Source organism: Sturnus vulgaris, chromosome 2, assembly GCF_052056855.1.
Source record: "Sturnus vulgaris isolate bStuVul1 chromosome 2, bStuVul1.hap1, whole genome shotgun sequence".
NCBI lineage: Eukaryota > Metazoa > Chordata > Aves > Passeriformes > Sturnidae > Sturnus > Sturnus vulgaris.
This window is the reverse complement of record NC_142244.1, coordinates 79,678,938-79,697,606: the sequence shown is the minus strand read 5'-3', so window position 1 is coordinate 79,697,606 and position 18,669 is coordinate 79,678,938. Positions and strand designations below refer to the sequence as shown.

The 18,669-nt window shown below is 41.1% G+C and overlaps 1 protein-coding gene across 1 annotated transcript in view; it reads right to left on the bottom strand.

Moving 5' to 3' along the window:
* IPO5 (importin 5) overlaps positions 1 to 16,208 on the bottom strand; it is a 41,517-nt gene extending 25,309 nt beyond the window's left edge. Inside the window, exons 1-7 of the mRNA XM_014873380.2 lie at positions 16,037 to 16,208; positions 10,943 to 11,023; positions 5,376 to 5,568; positions 4,779 to 4,881; positions 4,457 to 4,553; positions 3,340 to 3,444; positions 36 to 158 (exon numbers count right to left, since the gene is read on the bottom strand). Coding sequence (XP_014728866.1) covers positions 36 to 158; positions 3,340 to 3,444; positions 4,457 to 4,553; positions 4,779 to 4,881; positions 5,376 to 5,568; positions 10,943 to 11,023; positions 16,037 to 16,120 — 786 coding nt within the window. The 5' untranslated portion in view covers positions 16,121 to 16,208. The remainder of the gene's footprint in view (positions 1 to 35; positions 159 to 3,339; positions 3,445 to 4,456; positions 4,554 to 4,778; positions 4,882 to 5,375; positions 5,569 to 10,942; positions 11,024 to 16,036) is intronic.
* Positions 16,209 to 18,669: the final 2,461 nt, after the last annotated feature.

The following is an 18,669-nucleotide window of genomic DNA, read 5'->3' as shown; positions in this document are numbered from 1 at the left end:
AAAAATGATTCTTAAAAAAACATTCCTAGCTTTACCTTCAGAGTTAGTTGCAAAGTAGCTTCTAAATGTGGTCGTAAATACTTAGGAACAGAATCTGCAATTTCTACAAGGGATTTCAGAACAGAATCATCATTTTGGTAGCAGGAATCATTTAGAGCCTATAAAAAGATAAGATGGAGATAACATAAATAAAAGCAAACAACATTATTAATAGGACCAGAATTATAGCAGGAATTGCATTAATTGTATTCTTGTTTCTCTGAGCAGTCTCATTTAGTATTAGTAGTTAAGTAGCCAAAGGCCACAAGAACTGACCAGAGTAAAATTTTGTTAAAACTAATGTTTCTAACAATGAACTAGCTGATTCCAGCAGATACAAGCAGAATGAAGAAGATAAGAATCAAGCAGACAATTCCAAGAGAATGAAGTAACTTCTTCAGAAGATCAGCCCTGTAACAGTGAAAACCAGTAAGAAATCATGAGACCATCAACCAGAAGTAAGTGGCTGGGGACTGGGCCATCAGTGGCACACGTACAATTGAGAGACATGAATTGGGGTAGGGGTCCCTCTCTGGAGGCACCAGCTCAAGCTGAAACCTGAGAATTAATGGAATACAATTAATTAGAAGCCTTCATTCCAACTTTCAGCAGGATCCCAGAGTCAATCCTGCTATGGTGACCTGTGTGCATAAATCCACAACAGGACACTATGCAGCATCTAAAACTACAAGTTTTCTGTGACTAAGTTATGGCTCACAATGTTCAAATCTAACACTGCAGACAATCAGAAAGAATTAAGGTCACACATCAGAGGCTTCAACATGCAAAACCACTGAGTTCTGACAACAACTTCAAAATCCATTTAAGAGAAAGTAACTCTGCCCAAAAGAAGGAAAATGAGCCTAACTCCTCTTCTGCCTGTTACGTGAGAAAAGTTTTGAATAGCTTATGCTTATAAACACCAGGAACCACAAGATTAAAGAGGTTTTTTCCAGACATCCCTCGAGACCCACTAAATTAGAGCAGACCTTTCAGCCTTCAGTCACAGACATGGAAAAGAGAAAAAGAAATCAAGCTTTTTGCAACTATCTTTCGAACCCACATCCACATTCTGAGAAGTAATTTAAAGCATACTTTTAACTGATCAGGTTGATATTTTAGTGCCAAAACAGAACACTGTTACTCAGTGGTGTAAGGATCTAGAAGTAAACAAAACTCCAAAAAAAAGTCTTTACATTCATTTCTGAGGTTTTGAACGGAATTTTCATTAGCAAAGTATTTTATTTCTTCCTAATGTTGAAACATTTTTCTTTAAGTAAGTGAGTGATTTTTAATAGTTAAGTCTAGAATTCAACATTTTTGATAATGGCATTTATATAATCCACACTTTCAACACAGAAACAGCATCTTCTAGTACCAGAAATGTTCTGGAAAAATATGAAAAAAAATCTGTCATGGTTAAGGCCTTTTGGTCTAATAGCTACAACATCCTTTGGTTCTCTCAAAGGTCAGTGTAATATTTACTGGAGTTTTCTGCAAAATTGTATTTTATACCCATTGCAACTCTGATAGTTTTTTAAAGCAAGACTGGTTTTCTGAAGAAAGCATCTCAAAGTGAAAAGTGAGCCCTAAATGGCAGAGGCACTTTTCTGTAGTATCAAACAATGTCCAAGGAAGTCAGTGAAGTTCTATCTGCTTTTACCTCCCTTTACAAGAGAAAGCTTTGGGTAAAAGTTCCAACTGTCAGTTCTGAAAGTTCAACTTTCAGCATAACCATTATAGATCTTGTACTGAAAGGACTGATATGCCAAGTCAGAATTTTATTTTTAGCTTTTTTACTGCATCAGTATTTCAACAAAACGAAATTCAACAGCAACAAAAAAAGCATCCAACTGTCTCCAAAGGTCACTCACCACTATTCTAACACATTCCTATTTATAAACTCGGATCTTTATATCCATCTTGTGTTACCACAGCCAGAAAATCTAGTTCTTCGTGCAGTAAGTACTTTAAAAAGACAGATTTCATAACACAGCTCTGTGCTGTATTTGCAAAAGAAAGCTCGAAAATGTAAGCCAAGTGCTTGTGCTGCTACAGTGTCTAAGCAGTGCAATAGTAGCATTGAAAGTTACAGCACAAGAGTGGGCTATTAGCCCAAAATCTAAAACCCACACACTATTTAAGTGCCACACTTAAAGGTATCAAGACAAAAGGTATGACCACCTCAAACCCTGCCTCACCCCCACTTATACAGTATTATGTAGCCAAGGTCGTCTCAGGCACTTTCAACTTTTAAACAACAAAATCGTTACTGACAAAGGCACAGATAGGGACTAACCACCAAATAGAGACCTCAATATCAAAACACTATAGCCCATTTACAAGTTCAGCTAACTTGAGTAAATTCCTCTCAGTTTGCATTTAAGATCAAGCAGAATTCCATCAGTAGCAGATGCCAGTAGATTTGGCAAAACTTTTCCTCAGCTTGCCACAAAGCACATGCAGTTTACAGCTCACACTGTCAACAGGAACCTGCTGTTCTGACTGTAGCGAGAAGTCTGTCTTTAATGTAAATTAAGTCTAATTTAAAATCACCAGAAGTTCACTTCCTGTGTTATCATATCAAACTTAGTTGCTTCCACTGTTTCTTGATATAGAAAGGGAAGTGTACTGTGAAAATGTTATCCTTCAGAGCTCAAACCATTTCTGTCTCTGGTTTGGTTTACAATAGGCTTCTCTGCAAAAGTAAATAACCTTACACTAAAATTTCAACTTTTGCTCAAATTCATTCATCCAAGAGATCTAATCCAGCCTCAGAAATTACATGAAGCTTAAAATGGCATTTTATTTGCAATTTCCTAAATTATCAAACAATAAATATCATTTCTACAGACTCTTGTTCTCAGTCTGAGAATCTATGTTCAGAATAACTGTGCTTTCCTCTAAAGTGAAGAGATACAGGATATCACAAATCCATGAATTTCCCAACTTAAAATCTTTGGGTAGCCCATATTTAAACTATGTTTCAGTATCATGGTTGATTTAAAAGACATATGATTTTGACCTATATACCTTACAAAGAATTTAAACTCATTTATCTCTCTAACACTGTGTATGTTGATCAGTATTGAGCTATTTTCCTTAAAATCCTATCAATTATCCTCTGTTTGCAAAATTTCTTGTTAGTCTCCATCTTGCTGGCATCTGCTGTCTGGCTAAAAGACTCAGTTAATTCAGGTCTCAGCAAAAATTCATGAATTTTCACACCAATAATTTACATTTGGATATAGTCAATACAGATGGTAATGGCACATAAGTGTTATTTGTTTGGTTTCTTACCTGCAAGATTCCAGGTAGCAAGTCTGCAAAATGTTTAAGAAGGGGAGCATTGAGCTCATTAGCAAGCACAAATGCAGCTGCAGCTCTAGCTGACAAAGTCTTGATCTAAAAAGACATGATTGGAGAAATAAACGTGAGAAACTAGTACTGAAACATGCCTCTGTTAGTTTTTAACATGAGATTTTAAATTTTACTTCTAATGAAGGTAAAGTGATAATGAAGACCTTCAACATCTACGTTGTCCACAATACAAAAAGTTTATCATATGAGGTGGCAAGTAGTCCCTAGTTTTGCTTTTTGTTTTGGTGGTTTTCATTTAATGACAGAACAGAGGAAAAAACCCTATTGTTTTCAACTTCCAACAAAACTTCAAATGTGCATGCAAGTGTCAGTCTCATTTCTCAAGAAGTGTGATCTAAGTGTTTAAAACATTCTTCTTTAAAGGCATGACTTGTGGTACTTTAGAAAATGTTATTCAGTTGACTTTCAAAGGTCAGAAAAAGTAATCCATGGGGGAACAGCAAACTGAACCCATATATCACAGCAGGGCTTCCTATCCTTGCCCAGCATTTTCCATAACAACACAAACATTTTCAAAGTACAATTCTCTGCAAAAATCAATTAATCTGAAGCCTTCCAGAAAAGCAAGGCTTGCTAATAGACCCTTAGAGCAAAACATGCATAAACAGTTCAAGGAGCTGCCGTACATTCTGAATTTTGAGACATACCATGTACAGATACTGTATGTAGAGACACGACAGACTTACACTGTTAAACACAAAGTCCAGAAAGATAATTTAACAAGGGGTTTCTGACCCCTCAATGCTGCTGGCTAAAACCCTATCTTGCTTGGGGCCACTGCAAATGGATTTCTCCAAGCATAACTAGTGAAGAATCTGGGCCTAAGTAGTACAGATATGAGCAGCCAGTCAGCTTTAGGACCACAAAAGGGTCTGAGCCTTAGCAGCAGGCACAGCCAAAACTGTATGTACATCAGTTTTAGGTAATGCAATTCTCTGGTTGAAATCTATGGTTTAACCTTTATGTTTGAGATTACTGCACTGAGCTTCTATGCTCACAACATACTAAAAATCCCAAAAGAACATAAAGCTCTTACTGAGGGATGCTCCTGATCTTGCATACACTGAACCAGCATTCTCTTAATGACGTCCAAATAGTGTTGCTGTTGATTCCCAAAAATCCCAGGAAAATTCCTAGGGATAAGATCAAAACATTAATAAAAATTCACACAAGTTAAGGTAAAACTACTGTTTCAAACATATCAGTTATTTAAGTTACAGATTGTAACTGTATGTGTTTAAGTAAGCCACAATACATGAAAATAAATGAAACAAATATGACTGCTAGTTAATTACGCTGTGACGGTTTTTCTTTTATTTTCAGACATGATTTGGTTATCCTACAAAAATGTATCTTACCAGAAAATATGTAGAGCAGCCTCACGCAGTCCCACATTCTGAGAGCTGACAGAGTCAAATAAGAATTTCAGAACTTCTGGCCACTGGTTGTTGCCATCTTCATCTACATTAAACACAACAAAGTTTTGGGATAAGCAAACTTCAGAATGGTGAGATATCAGTTGTGCAGGAAAACCAGCCATTGCTGACACCCTGATCTGAAGATGTGCCTAAGTCACAATGTAAAATATTGTGAAATACTTAATCTAAAACCACTCCAGAACAGAAGATATTTGTTTACTGCTATATAGCAGCACTCAAAAAAGAAATTGATGCAATGTTCAGCATAATTAATAACAATTTACACAAAATTGGATTTATAAACCTTAATACAATCTCACCTAAACCTGAGCAATTTAAAAAGCAGAGTTTAAAAATCTTATTTTTATCTGGTCAAGGACAGTGTGAACAAATATTAGGTTCTATTATAAGCCATGGAATCAGTTAGCACATCATGGTGCAAACGCCTAAGCAGGATTAGAGAACAAGAGATACAAATACAACTGCTATCAATACATACACATTTTACTAAAGTATCAATTAATATAAATAAAGTACCTATTAAATTCCTGGCCAATTCAGCAACTATGTCACATATTTTCTTTCTCATAGCGGACTGCACTTCTAACTGGATAAAGAGCAGCAATTCACTCTTGACTGATGTCTGATCCTCAGGTGACAGAACTGGATAAACTTCTTCAAATGCAGATGACAACAGGCGGCGCAGAAGGACAGCTGCCATCTGCCGAGCCTGTAGAAGGAGAAGCGTGTGTGTTAAAGTGTTTGATATGATAATCATGCTCCTACAAGGGAACATGGACATCATGCTTCCAAATGACACTTCCATTGTGTAGACTTCTTTGGTGACTGGAATACTTCTCAAGCAACAGATGACAATTATGATAGCAAAAAAAAACATAGTCAAGAAACATCAGTTTACAACCATGTTTCTGACAATTACAACCCTTCAAAGAAATAATCACAGTACTGAGGTATTCAGGCTTTTTCTACAGCTGAACCTCAGACTTATTTTGTATCAAGCTAAGATCTTAGCTGTGTTATTGAAAGATCTTTAAAGCATGAGTTCTTTCTATTTTAAATGAATTATAATCCAGACAGGCTTTTCGGGATTAAAGAGTGATTTATTGGGGCAACTTTGTCAGATATTTAACCTGTAAACCCTCCTTCATTTTCTCAAACAACTAAACTTCAAGCCAAAGATTCAGGAACCTACAGTTAGAATTTGGCAAATAAGACACTTCTCTGAACAATAAAACAGCCACATACACAAAAAGAAAACCCAAATCCAAGTCAAAACAAAGCTTTCAGTGTTATGCAGGCCTATGATGAAACTTTTTTCTTTAAATTTGAATTTAAGCATAGGAACTTCAATATTCACATATTACAATCTTGTTTCCTGTATGTGTACACCTATTTTACAACAGCATCATTTACATATCCACATTTACTTACAATTGTACAAGAACTAGAAGTACTAACCATGGCTTAGTAATTCAAAATTAATAGAACAATACATGCAGTAAAGGCAAAAAGACACATGAAGCTCACTGAATAAATTAATAGAATGTTCACCAACTGGTGTTTAAGGACACACAGTAATTAAAAATCACCATCCAAACTTCTAAAGTTTAACACATGTAGCAAAACATTATGTGTGCTAACTTCTCACAAAAAATAATCCAAACTCAATTTTTTAAGATATTCTTATTTAATGCACTTGAATGACAACAGTTTCATTTATAAGCCTTTGAAATTCACAACTGTTCAATGAGCAGCAAAAATAATCAACTCCAAATTCTCAATATTACTATGGCATAACCTATAGATGTGAAACACAAACTGCTGCAAAGTGTTAACTTCTAATATACCCTGTAAATATCAGGTATTGCCAGAACATCACCCAAGATACTACAATGTTCTGCAGTCTCCAGAGTCACTGTGTCTTTTTCTAATTTACCCAGCTCTCTTCTGTACAGCAAAAAGAGTAGTGCACACAAAGTATCTCTGTACCAACAGAAGGAAAGGAGTAGAACCGGACCCAACTCTTTACAATTCCTTATCTCCATTCACCATCTCCAATGTGGACTAAGATCACCAAATATCTAGGATTAACTCTTCTCTAGCAGATGTAAGGAAGGCAGCAAGTGAACAGACAGTACCCACCTGTGCTGTAGTTCCCATCAGAAGCCAAGATTCTCTAGCAATAGGCTGTCATATAGGGAATGCGAGTTTGGAAGGACAGTCTTCCCTCACTGTCTGTGGGAATCTCACTAACAATGTGTCCAAAAACCTTCATGGTACCATAATATAATGGTATCTTTCCTTCTCCCATCTCTCAGAGCATCAATATTGGAAAAGATTAAAGTTTTCCTCATTAGTATGGTAAAACTACATATAAATGCTTTGAGTGGGGAGCAAGTGCACCAGGACTAAACACAACACAAACTCTGGTCCTAGGTCTTCCCTTACTCAAGGCATCGTGTTTCAGTGCATATTTCCTGACATCTGACAATGACTGAACTCGCATTATATGAAATTCTTTCATGAAGTAATAACGGGTGGACAGACAGGGAATAGAGGTGGAGACTACATGCTTTATGAAAACAAGGATAAGAATTTCCAACTCTGAAGAATTTAAAATATTAGAAGACTGATAAGCAGACTGATTGCAAAGTAAAAACACAAGTAGTAAGGCATACAGAAAGACACAAGATCAGCACTACCCAAAATCCCTAAAGCAAATTCAAATGTTTTAAGGAGTGACAAATGAGCAACTGACTTCTAATAATAAAAAAGGCATACTTTCCCCAGCAGATATTCACTTACATATGAAAACTATCACTGTCAATTTAATTATAACAAACATGGCTGAATTAATGGTACCTCCAGGGCTGTTCCTTCTATTCTAAGAAAGAATAAATGTATTTTTCACACACCCCAAAGGTTCTGTTATGTTTATATCTTTCAAGATATGTACTAAAAACAAGCATTTTAAGATCCTGCAATTTAGTGGCAGTAGCTTTTAATGAGGAGAGGAACATTATAAAGCGCACATCCCCAAAGAAGGGATTCCAGCTACCAATGAAGCATAAAGAAAACACATTTTTTCCCAGGACTAGGTCTTCTACATGTCTAAATTACTGAGATGCTCACAAACAACTGAAGTGTTAAAGTTATTAACATAAAAAGTAGTCATAATACTCAAATTTCAACATACTGCTTCTGATTAGTAGAATTTACAGGGTGTTAAAAACGTTTTCAAGAAGAAAATCAACTTGCTGAGCAGGGCAGCAGCAGAATTATGGACAGCAATCTGGGACACCATGCTCTTCACTGATATTCAAAGCATCCATGTAACCCTACCCATTTTATAAGAAAAAGCATGACTATCTTGTGTAGCACTGTCACACTGAATTTTACTTTTGTTTTATTGTTCCTTTCAAGTCCTCAAGGAGGAGAACATGCAGGGATGAAAGTAAAGGACATATAGCACATGGTCCAAAGCTGGACTTGCACAGTGTCATTCAGAGATCTAGTCCTATGTGAAATTCAAAGCACAGAGTGCCCAAGGTCCACAGACATCTCAAAGGCAGAATTGTGGTGCATCCTTGGGCCGCCTTCCTTCCCAAAGGCCGAACAACAGCAGTCACCAAACCAAGAAATGCATCCCTTCATGTGACAATACGGACAGAGGTCGGGGAGAGGTCAGGACCCCCCAAGCAGGCTGTGAGTCCAGCAGAAAGAGTTTTACAGAGCATTTGTTATTTTACCAGTCATCCGTAAATTAGGACACAATCAAAACCTGCCAGTCCAGAGTTAACCAAGAAACAACAGATGCAGGAGAAAATGCAGAACTTCTGCTCCTCTCAAAGATTTACATGGTAAATCAGAACTGCAAAGTAACAGCCTAAAATATCTAACACAAGTCCTAGGAATAAAATTAATCAAATAAACTGTGGATATATATCACCTTTCTGTACAGCCCTTTAAAATGCTGTTGCATAGAAATTAGAGTGTTAACTTCATGACAGTGAGACTACAAGTGCAAGAAGTAAGGAAAAGTCCCTCCTCAGTCTGAGGTGCACAAACTTGCACATCACCTGGCACAGAAGTGTTCTAACTGCTAAGTCAGATGCTTCCCTCCACTTCTGTGAAATTTTATTTTGCTATTAGGAAAGTATGAAATAAGAACAGAGGAAAGAGGTGAATATTTCCATAGTTTAGGCAAAACCCTGATATACAGTTCGTTAAAGGGGTTATTCCAAATCCAGCTTAATGTTGTTTTCTGTGTCAAATGCAAGGGGTACTGCTGCTGGGAGCACGACCTGCATCCCTGTTTCTCCATTTAAATGCTGAAAGTAGTGGGTAGCAGAGGCAGGATTTCCCCAACTGCTGTCTGAATAGTCCTACAAATCTTGTACTCTCTACAACACAGACACCAACTCATGCAAACAGGATGGGGTATTTTCTTCAGCCTAGTTTTCCTGCAAGGAGGTAAAGCAATACAGAGGCTTCAAGATGAAGAGGGATCTGAACCTAGCTTTCACAGAGCCTGGACAAAGCATGTTTAAAGTCCTGAAGCTCCTCCTAGCATCCTATGTTTGGTGGTGCTGGTACATTCAACGTGCTCAGAGGACACATACCAGGCCCAAAGCTCTATCCACATGTGATATTTTGCTCAGCATTTGGATCTCTATAAAACATATGCAGAAACTACCTGTTGATACCAGCACCATATTAAACATGCACAGAACGCTTCCCAGTATGTTTATATGCAGTGTTTAGATTGAGCATGGGGATTACTTCACTTAGGCTCTAATTAGGCTACTAAGTAGTTGGATTTACAGGGAAGAGGTTGTAAGTTTTATTAATCAGGATTTTTCAAGCCCAGCACCTAATGCTTACTTATGTTAAGAGCTAACATTTAAACCTTTCTTTGATTAATCCATTGGTGGAATTAAATGCCAAGTTATTCTACAAACCGTAGCCTTTGATGACTTTGGCAAGAGTAACTTCTATAGGTGAAAAGTTTTTTTTGTACTTTACAAGTTGGAATCCAAGTCATTGGCAAGATTCCCAAGTTTTACACTGGGCTATTTGCTTAGCTGATGTAAAGGGAATAAGATCAGCAAACACATGAAACAAGTATTTATTTACACTTTGTAGTAACACTGCTATACAGTTTTCTGTCATTTGAAACATCTCAGAGGAGCAGAAAGGAAAACTAGACACCTCTTATGCAACCAGTTGCTAGTATAATATTGAAGGAGTCTGTCAGAAGAACACAACATTGTAGATCGATAAGCATCAGTGTGGGCAAACTGATACTTTCTTAGCATTAAAAAGCACAAATGGCAACTAACTCTAAATTGAATACAGTCTGCCAGAAGAGATTGTTATCCATAGAGAAACAGCAAACTTATGCTCTTATAATATTGCTCAGAAATTCTTTAAGCGACCTAAAAATTTGTAATATCTTGAAAGTTTAGTAGTTCTTCACTCTGCATATCCAAGTGAATAATAGTTTTACCACTAAGTGCTTTAACTGATCGTTAAAGTTGTGAGCCTTACAAAACTAAGGAGTAACTAAAAGGCACCCTTTCTTTATGCTCAGATTAAAAAATGTGTATAATGTTTAAACTACTCTCCACTCATTCCATAATACTGCTAGATGACTTAAGAAGCACTGAAAATTTCAGACAACACGCAACTTTAATGTGTAGGCACAGGACCCCAAGTAGAAATCACTTCTCAGCTGTAACCTGAAGAAACATGACAGTAAGTCACGTATTAGTGACACATTTAATGGAAAATGACACACATTAAGCAAAGCACACAACAGAAAACAATGGAGATCCAAGCAGTAGCTTATCAAAAACTATTCCTGAAACTAAATATCCTGCACCAAAAAGTCTCATCTAGTGAATTGGGCATGCAACAAACAAGATGAGATGAGTGATCCCTCTACAAATGTGCAGTAAATTAAGATGCTTCAGTTAACATCAAACTTGCTCATTTATCCCAGAATGATCAGCATTGATTTCTTCCTCTCTTCTCCAAGTCCCCTTGTAAATCTGCACAAATCCAAGGTTACTGAGCCATACCTCCTCGGGAGTAGCATTGTTCCTGATTGCCTGCAGGAGGTAGGTGATCTTTGACGGGCCCGGAATAGTTTCATAGGTCTCCTGCATAAAAAAGATGCAACTTATTGTAAACATTTATTAGAAAGCACGTGTTAAGCATTAATATGCATTGACTTACCTTTTAAAACTACATCAGTATGCATCCAATTAAAAAAAAAATAACATAGGAGAAAAAAAATAAACTTAGCAAAATAAAAATGTATGACTTATTTTAAAATTATGAGTAAAAACTTAGCTATCTAGGAAGATCTGCCCTATTGAAATGATCTGCATAAGAATGACTGGCCACTTAGGAGATTAGTTGCAAAATATAAATAGAACATAAACTCATAGAAATACAACATACACCAAACATGTCCTACTGGGAATCCACCATAGCTTTTATCATATCAAAGAATTAAGAACTTTGGAAGCCTGAGACCGAGCTCTGACCAACAGGTTAATTATCACAGACAAATGTAGAGTCCAAAAACTGGGTAAGTTCTGGTTCTGAACCTCTTTAAAACTTCTACAATGTTATGTGGCAGCCACACATCTTAATCACACATGCTGAATAAGAATGTCTTTACTTTTAGACTCCTGCCTGAATTTCAGAGAGGCTATTTAGTCTCCTTCTTAGGAAAACCCTCTCATTAAACTTTTTAATTTTGTTAAGAAGTTCAGTTACATTGTGTTATGTGCTTCTGGCATGCATTTTATACACGTGTCCTTTTAAAATTACATTGTTACTCAGAAGCTAGAGTGAAAACAGAGTAAAACAACTTTTGCTATCCAAAACATGATACATGAGAAACAAACATTTGAAACAAAATGTGTTTTTTTAATATACTAAACCTATGTAGGTAGGAGCAGGAGAATCACAATCTAAATAGCAACCTCTCATAACATTCGGAAATATTTCTATACTTAGTAGCTCCAGAGTTACTTTTTGTGGACAATCTTGATGGTGAATTACTTCACCCTTTACAAATACTCATTATCCCATCCTGAACTCAAGGAATGAGCCTATTCTGCAAAGCTCAGGTTCATTTCTCTCAGTTCTCTGCCTGCCTACTTCCCATTTCCAACACTGCAGTAGCTTTTTCCAACACTCTTAACAAACTCTTACACACCTTGGTAGGATACCTGCTATTGTCAATTTAGCAGTTTTGCATTTAATAGTAGACATCATCTTTCTACCTTTCTGTACCTGCTTCCTAGTAGGCCTTCTTCTCAAAGTCAATCCTCATTTCATATTCTATCTAGTTGCCAACATACACTCACAGTCAATGAGACTCTGAATCCCCAAAGAATCCCTGCATTTAATCTAATAATTTCATGAAGACTGTGAAATTAAATGAAGTTTAGGGTCAGAATAGAAAGTCTTCTCAGGTTAACCTTTTCCATGAATGTATATATTTATATTGCACTATTATCTACAAATCCAAAAACTAATTCAGAAAGACAATGTTTCCCTAAACCCAGGCCTAGCACGGACTTGAAGTTATGCTTTCACAGACAGTGAAGCACAGTAAAAGCAGGCTTCCCTCTTGTCAATTCTGATAACCATAAAAATCTATTTTGAGTTGTTTGTTTAACTCACTAAATATGGCAGCAACTTAAGCAGTTGTTCAATGGTACAACTCTATCAGTTCAGTAAACTGGATTCAGAGGATGCTAAAGCAAAGGGGCACGAGGAATACATGACTAAACTCAGAACCTTCCCTCTGAGCTGGTGGGAGCCGTCTTTGCTGGCCCTACCCATCTTACTACCAGTCTTGCCTACACTCTAACTATGTGTCTGGATCCTGCTACATCTTACTGTATTCTTCAAGCTTACAATTAGTTCCCCAGTTATCTTATACAGAAGTACAAATTTCTCACACCATGAGCAACTTTCATAACACATGCAAGAAAGTATCTATTGTCCACACTTACTACTCACGTTCTCCCAAACCTGAGAAATGCACTTTAAAAAAGAGCATAAAATCACCAAAACAAAGTAAATAGAAGTCTCTCCATTAGAAGACAGACAGGCTTTTATAGTCAACATTCCAGGATGGATGGTAAAATAAACCAACTAGATTTCAGCCAACTAGCCAGGTTAAGTTATGAGCATGCTAGCTCCTACACATCATCACAAAATGTTTTGGGTTGGAAGGGACATTAAAGACCATCTACTTCCAAACCCTCTGCCATGAGTAGGGATACCTTCCACTAGCCCAGGTTACTCAAAGCCCCAGCCAACCTAGACTTAAATACTTCCAAGAATGGGGCATTACAGCTTCTCTAAGCAGCCTGTTACAGTGCCTCAATACCCTCACAGTAAAGAACTAATTCCATTTATCTATCTAAACCTGTCCTAAGTTTAAAGCCATTGCCCCTTGTCCTATCACTGCATGCCCTTGAAAAAGCCCCTCTCCAAGTTTCTTGCAGGTTCCCTTCAGGTACTCGAAGGCTGCTCTAAGACTAAGACTATCTCCAGTCTTCTCCAGGCTGCACAATCCCAACTGTCTCAGCCTGTCTTTCACAGGAGAGTTGTTCAGTTCCTCTGACCATCTTTGTGACCCTCCTCTGGATCCACTCCAACAGGTCCACATCCTTCTTGTCTTAGGGGCCACAGAGATGGACACAGTACTCCGGTGGGGTCTCACAAGAACAGACTATACACACATAAATCCATACACATCCACTCAGTTTGGAGTCACCCGGCTTTCTTCCTCACCCTTTTTTTTAACAGCTTTTACTACAATCCTCCCAAACAGGTTATGACTCTACATCTCCATCAAGTTCAGTCTTCAACTAAACACCCCTCATTCCCATTTCAAAGACCAAACCTATTTGAAAGAACCTGAGTCTGCTTAGCTGTCTATCCATTTCTCATTCTGACTGGTTTTCACTGGATACAAATAAAAACCTGCTATTCAATCTACCTGCAGTTATTTGAATCTTTTATATATTCAATAATACCTTCCAACAGTAAGCCTACTTTGAAGAACTGACTGAACTATGCCAATGTTTAAAACCAGGTACGAGTCCTGTATGATTTTCGGAAGCAAATATTTTAAAGGCTATGTAATACTTTTATCCAAAGAAATCTTACTTCAAGAACTAGACAACTTAAGTCACTCTAGCTACACTGTAGAGAGACAGATTTGTGTTTCTAGGTGAAAGTTCATTAACCCACCATGAAGACTAAGGGGGGGGTTCTTCACAGCCATGCATGGTGAAAAAGTGACAGACAACAGGCATAACTTGAAAAAAGGAGGTTCAGAGTAGAAGAGGTCCAGATCTCTCTGTCCTAATGAGCACAAGTCAAGCAGGAGTGAGTAACTCAAAGAGCTTGTGCAGCCTTAGAAGTTTTCAAGAGTCAGCAGGACAAAGCCCCAGGTGACCTGATCTGACCTGATAGCTGACACTGCTTTGAGCATGACAGACCTCCTGAGGACCCTTCCACTCTGAATGATCCTAAACCATAAAAGTATTTGCAGCACACCTTGGAAATATTCAGAAACTAATGCCAAATTCAGTGCAGGTAAATAAGTAAAAAGTGATACTACTCCTTGTATTGTTATAAGAAACTAACAGACTTGTAAAAAAAAAGCTTGGTATTGATTATACCAGTTAGTTTCTTATTCAGATTGACCGTAGTATATACGCATCTATGAAAATTAAAAAGAACTCCAACTCAGTTTCAAGCAGGTTTCTGACAAAATATGCCAGAATCTAAGCTTTAGAGTTCTTATCCAATGTTTTATTTCATAGGCATTGTGACACAGCTGCACAATGAACTTGTTCTGTTACAATTCCAATAAAGTTAAAAATTTTTTAGAAATTATTTTAGGTTATATGTAGGCAGTTGAGAAGAGAAAGAAATTCAGCTCCCAGGGAACGGCCTCCATTGCAGCTTTATGTTCAGGAATGTGGGAATAATTCTTGCTGACTCTCTAGAAAGTGCAGTTACCAAAACCGAACTTCATCAGCTTTCTAAAAATGTATGTCTTCCCTCCTTCTCACTCTGGATTCACATTTGAGGAATTTTCACTGCAGCATCAGGAATAATGCTTTTTATTCTTCACCAAACAATGCGCTGAACTCTGCTGACCGCTGGAGTGATGAGAGCGATAAAAGACCCGATGCAGCCATGCAGCGGGAATTCATGCTAAACCTAGACGCTGGTATTTAATTCAACGGGAGAGATTCCCCACCAGGCTTGACAATGGAGCCTTAAGCATGACAGAGAGAAAGAATTAACGTGGCTTAGCCGCCACAAAGAATTTCAGCTGAAACAACACGTCTGTAAACTTTTTGCTGATAACAAGAGAAACTCAGCATATTGAGAACACTTCTTTTGAGTGAAATACTTCTTAGCTGACGAAATACTTGAATACACACGAAGCCGTTCCGAAAATTTAAAAAACCAAACTACTGTGCGGCAGCAGAGAAGGACCTCGATCCCGCTCCTGCCGGCCAAGCTGGGGCGAGGGCACGGAGCCCCTGCGCGGGCCGCTTCGGGAGCGCACACGAGAGCGCTTCCATCGCGCCAGGCACCCGCTCTGACCTCCTTCGGGAAACGCCTCCGCTCCCGAGCCGGCCCCCCTACACGCCGCTGCCGCCACCGGCTTGTGGCCCCCCCTGCACGGCGGGGCCGGGGCCGCGCTCCGTCACGCCGGGCGGCTCAGGCGGAGCTAGCCACAGGCAACGGGGACAAGTAGCCCCTGGGGACGGTCGCACACGGGCCACAGGGGGGGCAGTCTCGAGGCGGGAGCGGTGCCGGACGCGCCGGGGCGGGCGCCGAGGGGAGTAACGGGACCCTTCGCGCCCTCACGGGCCAAGGGCCGGCGCGGGCCCTGCGCCCGCCAGGCAAAACGGCCGCCACCGCCCGGCCACGCCGCCCCGACCGGGGGAAGGCCCGGCCCGCCCTGGCGGCAGCTGGTGCCGCTGCTCACACGTGGGGCTCAGCCGGCCCCGCCGCCTCCCTGCCCCCCTCCCTTCCTTCCTCCCTCCCGCCCTCCAGCGAGGCCCGGCGGGTCTGACAGGCCGTCTCGGCGGCCGCTGACGCGGCGGCCCCGTTACCTCGGCCTGCTTGCGGACCGCATTGTCCGGGCTGAGCAGGTTGCCGAGGAGGGCGTAGAACTGCTCCTGCTCCGTCGCCGCCATTGCTGCGAGAGGGAAGGAGAGGGAGGAAGGGGGAGCGCCGGCCGCGCCGCCGGCGGGGGAACAAGGGGCGGGGCTATAACGCCAGCCGCTCTCCCATTGGTCGCGGAGCACGGAGCCTCGCCCCCGATTGGCCCTGCCTCCCTTTGACGTCTCGGCGGCTCGGGGCGAGGCGAGCAGCGGGGAGCGGCGGCTCAACCGACCCTCAATGGGAGTTTGTCTCCTCGCGTGTCATTGGTGCGCCGCCGCGCCGGGGGTGGGAGGCAGGGGCGGAGGAGCGCTCTGATTGGTGAGCTGCTCCGGCAGCTGCGGCGCGATTGGTCGGAGTCGCAGTCGGGCGGTGCGGGCAGGGAGGGGTCGCGCCGGGACGCGGAGCGGGGGCCGGGTCGGGGAGAGGGGGAGGCAGGGAAGGGGAGGGGCGGAAAGCGCGGGAGATCGCCGGGCGTCGCCTCTGGGCGCTCGATGACGTTGTGCTGCTGTCCCGCCACAGGGAATCAGTGAGTCACAGAACGGGTCAGGTTGGCAGGGACTACAGGGATATCTGGTCCGAGCTCTCTGCTCAGGCAGGGTCGTCCTAGAGCACATGGCACAGGATTGCATGGAGACAGTTGTTGAATATTTCCAGTGACGGATAATTCGCAGCCTCTCTGGGCAGTCTGTTCCAATGCTCAGTCACTTACACAGAAAGAAGTTCACCATCATGTTCAGATGGAACTTCCTGTGCATCGGTCTCTGCCCATTGTTTCCTGTTCATTGCTCAGCATCACCGAGCAGAGCCTGACTCCAACATCTTGGCACCCTCCTTTCAGATACTGATAGACATTGATAAAGTCCTCTCTCAGCCATCTCTTCTCGAGACTAAGCAGGCACAGTTTCCTCAGCCTTTCCTTGTAAGAGAGTTGTTCCAGTCATCTTGAAATGAACGAGGCCAGAGCTTTTAGCCGAAAGTCATCCGGTCTTTTAAAACAGAGTAACAACTTTCTTGTAAAAGAGGCACTCGTTTATTAAAAGCAGCCGTAGAAAACGGAGGACCCGAAAAAAGCCCGAGTCCTCTCGCAGCAAGCCGGAAAACCGATACAAATGTGTCGAACCCCCGACACACCGGGGACTCCCTCGGAACGAATTCCTCAGGAGAGCAACAAGCAGGAGCCTGACAGCCCCTTTTATACAACCCCTTGGGTCCAGGATCGGTGGGATTTGGATCCCCGTGATAATTGGTCCGGTTTTGGGGCTTTCATTGGTCCTTATCATGGTTCATTCCTGTCCAACCATTCTCTCGGGGCGTCGAGTGACTGGATCGCTCCTTCCGCCAGTCTCATCTCGTGGCGCCGATGTCACTGCGCTGGCCTCTCGAGATGTTACCACGGCCCTCAGGAACAACCCCCACGACATCCTGGACTCCTTTAAACTTTTAACACACGTTAACTTAACTTTTTGTAACATTTCAACTAACTTGAAACACAATGAACTTTTTCAAAAAATCACCGCAGGACAACAGTTAACTTAGAAAATTAACAACCTTAACTTGTAACAAACGAACTAAATTTTGCCCATAACAATCTCATCCCCCTCTGCTGGACCAGTTCCAGGAGCTCCGTATTTCTCTTGTACTGAGGAGCCCAGCACTGGACAAAAACACTCTAGATATGGCCTCACCAGGGCTGAGCAGAGAGGCAGAATAACTTCCCCCAGTTTGTTGGGAATGCTGTTCCTAATGCACCCTAGGATACCATTGGCCTTCCTGGCAGCAAGGGTGCTGGTGGCTCATGGACACCAGCATCACCAGGTCCTTCTTTGCAGAGCTGCTTCCCAGCAGATCAGCCCCCAGCCTGGGGGTTATTCTTCCCCAGCTGCAGGACCTTGCATTTGCCCTTTTTTAATTTCAGAAGGTTCTTCTCTGCCCATCTCTTCAACCTGTTGAGGTTTTATTAGATTGAATAAAACTTAATTAGTATTCCCTGTGATCACAGGGGATATCACAGGTTCATAAGGTGCATGGCAAGAGGCTTTGAGCATTACCCTGCTCATTGGTGGAGGGTTCTGCACCTCGGGGTGCACCAGCCAGCTGTTTGGGGTGTACCAGCCAGCTGTTCGGGGTGCAGCCGTGGGACAGTGGCTGGCCGGGTATCTCCTTCTAATGTGCCTTGGCTGTGCCCAGGGAATGCCAGTGCGTTGAAAGCAGGAGGAGTCAGCCAGTGAGCTGGTTGACAAAAAATAAATAAATAAATTGGGAAAAAAAATTATATATATATATATAGACAGATGAGAAAAGAGGAGAGAAGGGAAGGGAAGGGAAGGGAAGGGAAGGGAAGGGAAGGGAAGGGAAGGGAAGGGAAGGGAAGGGAAGGGAAGGGAAGGTTCTTGATTGCACCAAGAAAGAATTGCAGACAGGGCTGGAGAATGATTTCAAGCTGACTGAAAACCCGGAAGGGCCATAAGTGAAGATGAAATATAAAAGCAAGTATATTTTCTAGTGTGAAGTGCACTCCTGTAAATGTCCTCAGACCTCAGATATGTGGATTAGGTGTGTACAGCTTGTTGCAGGTTCTGGA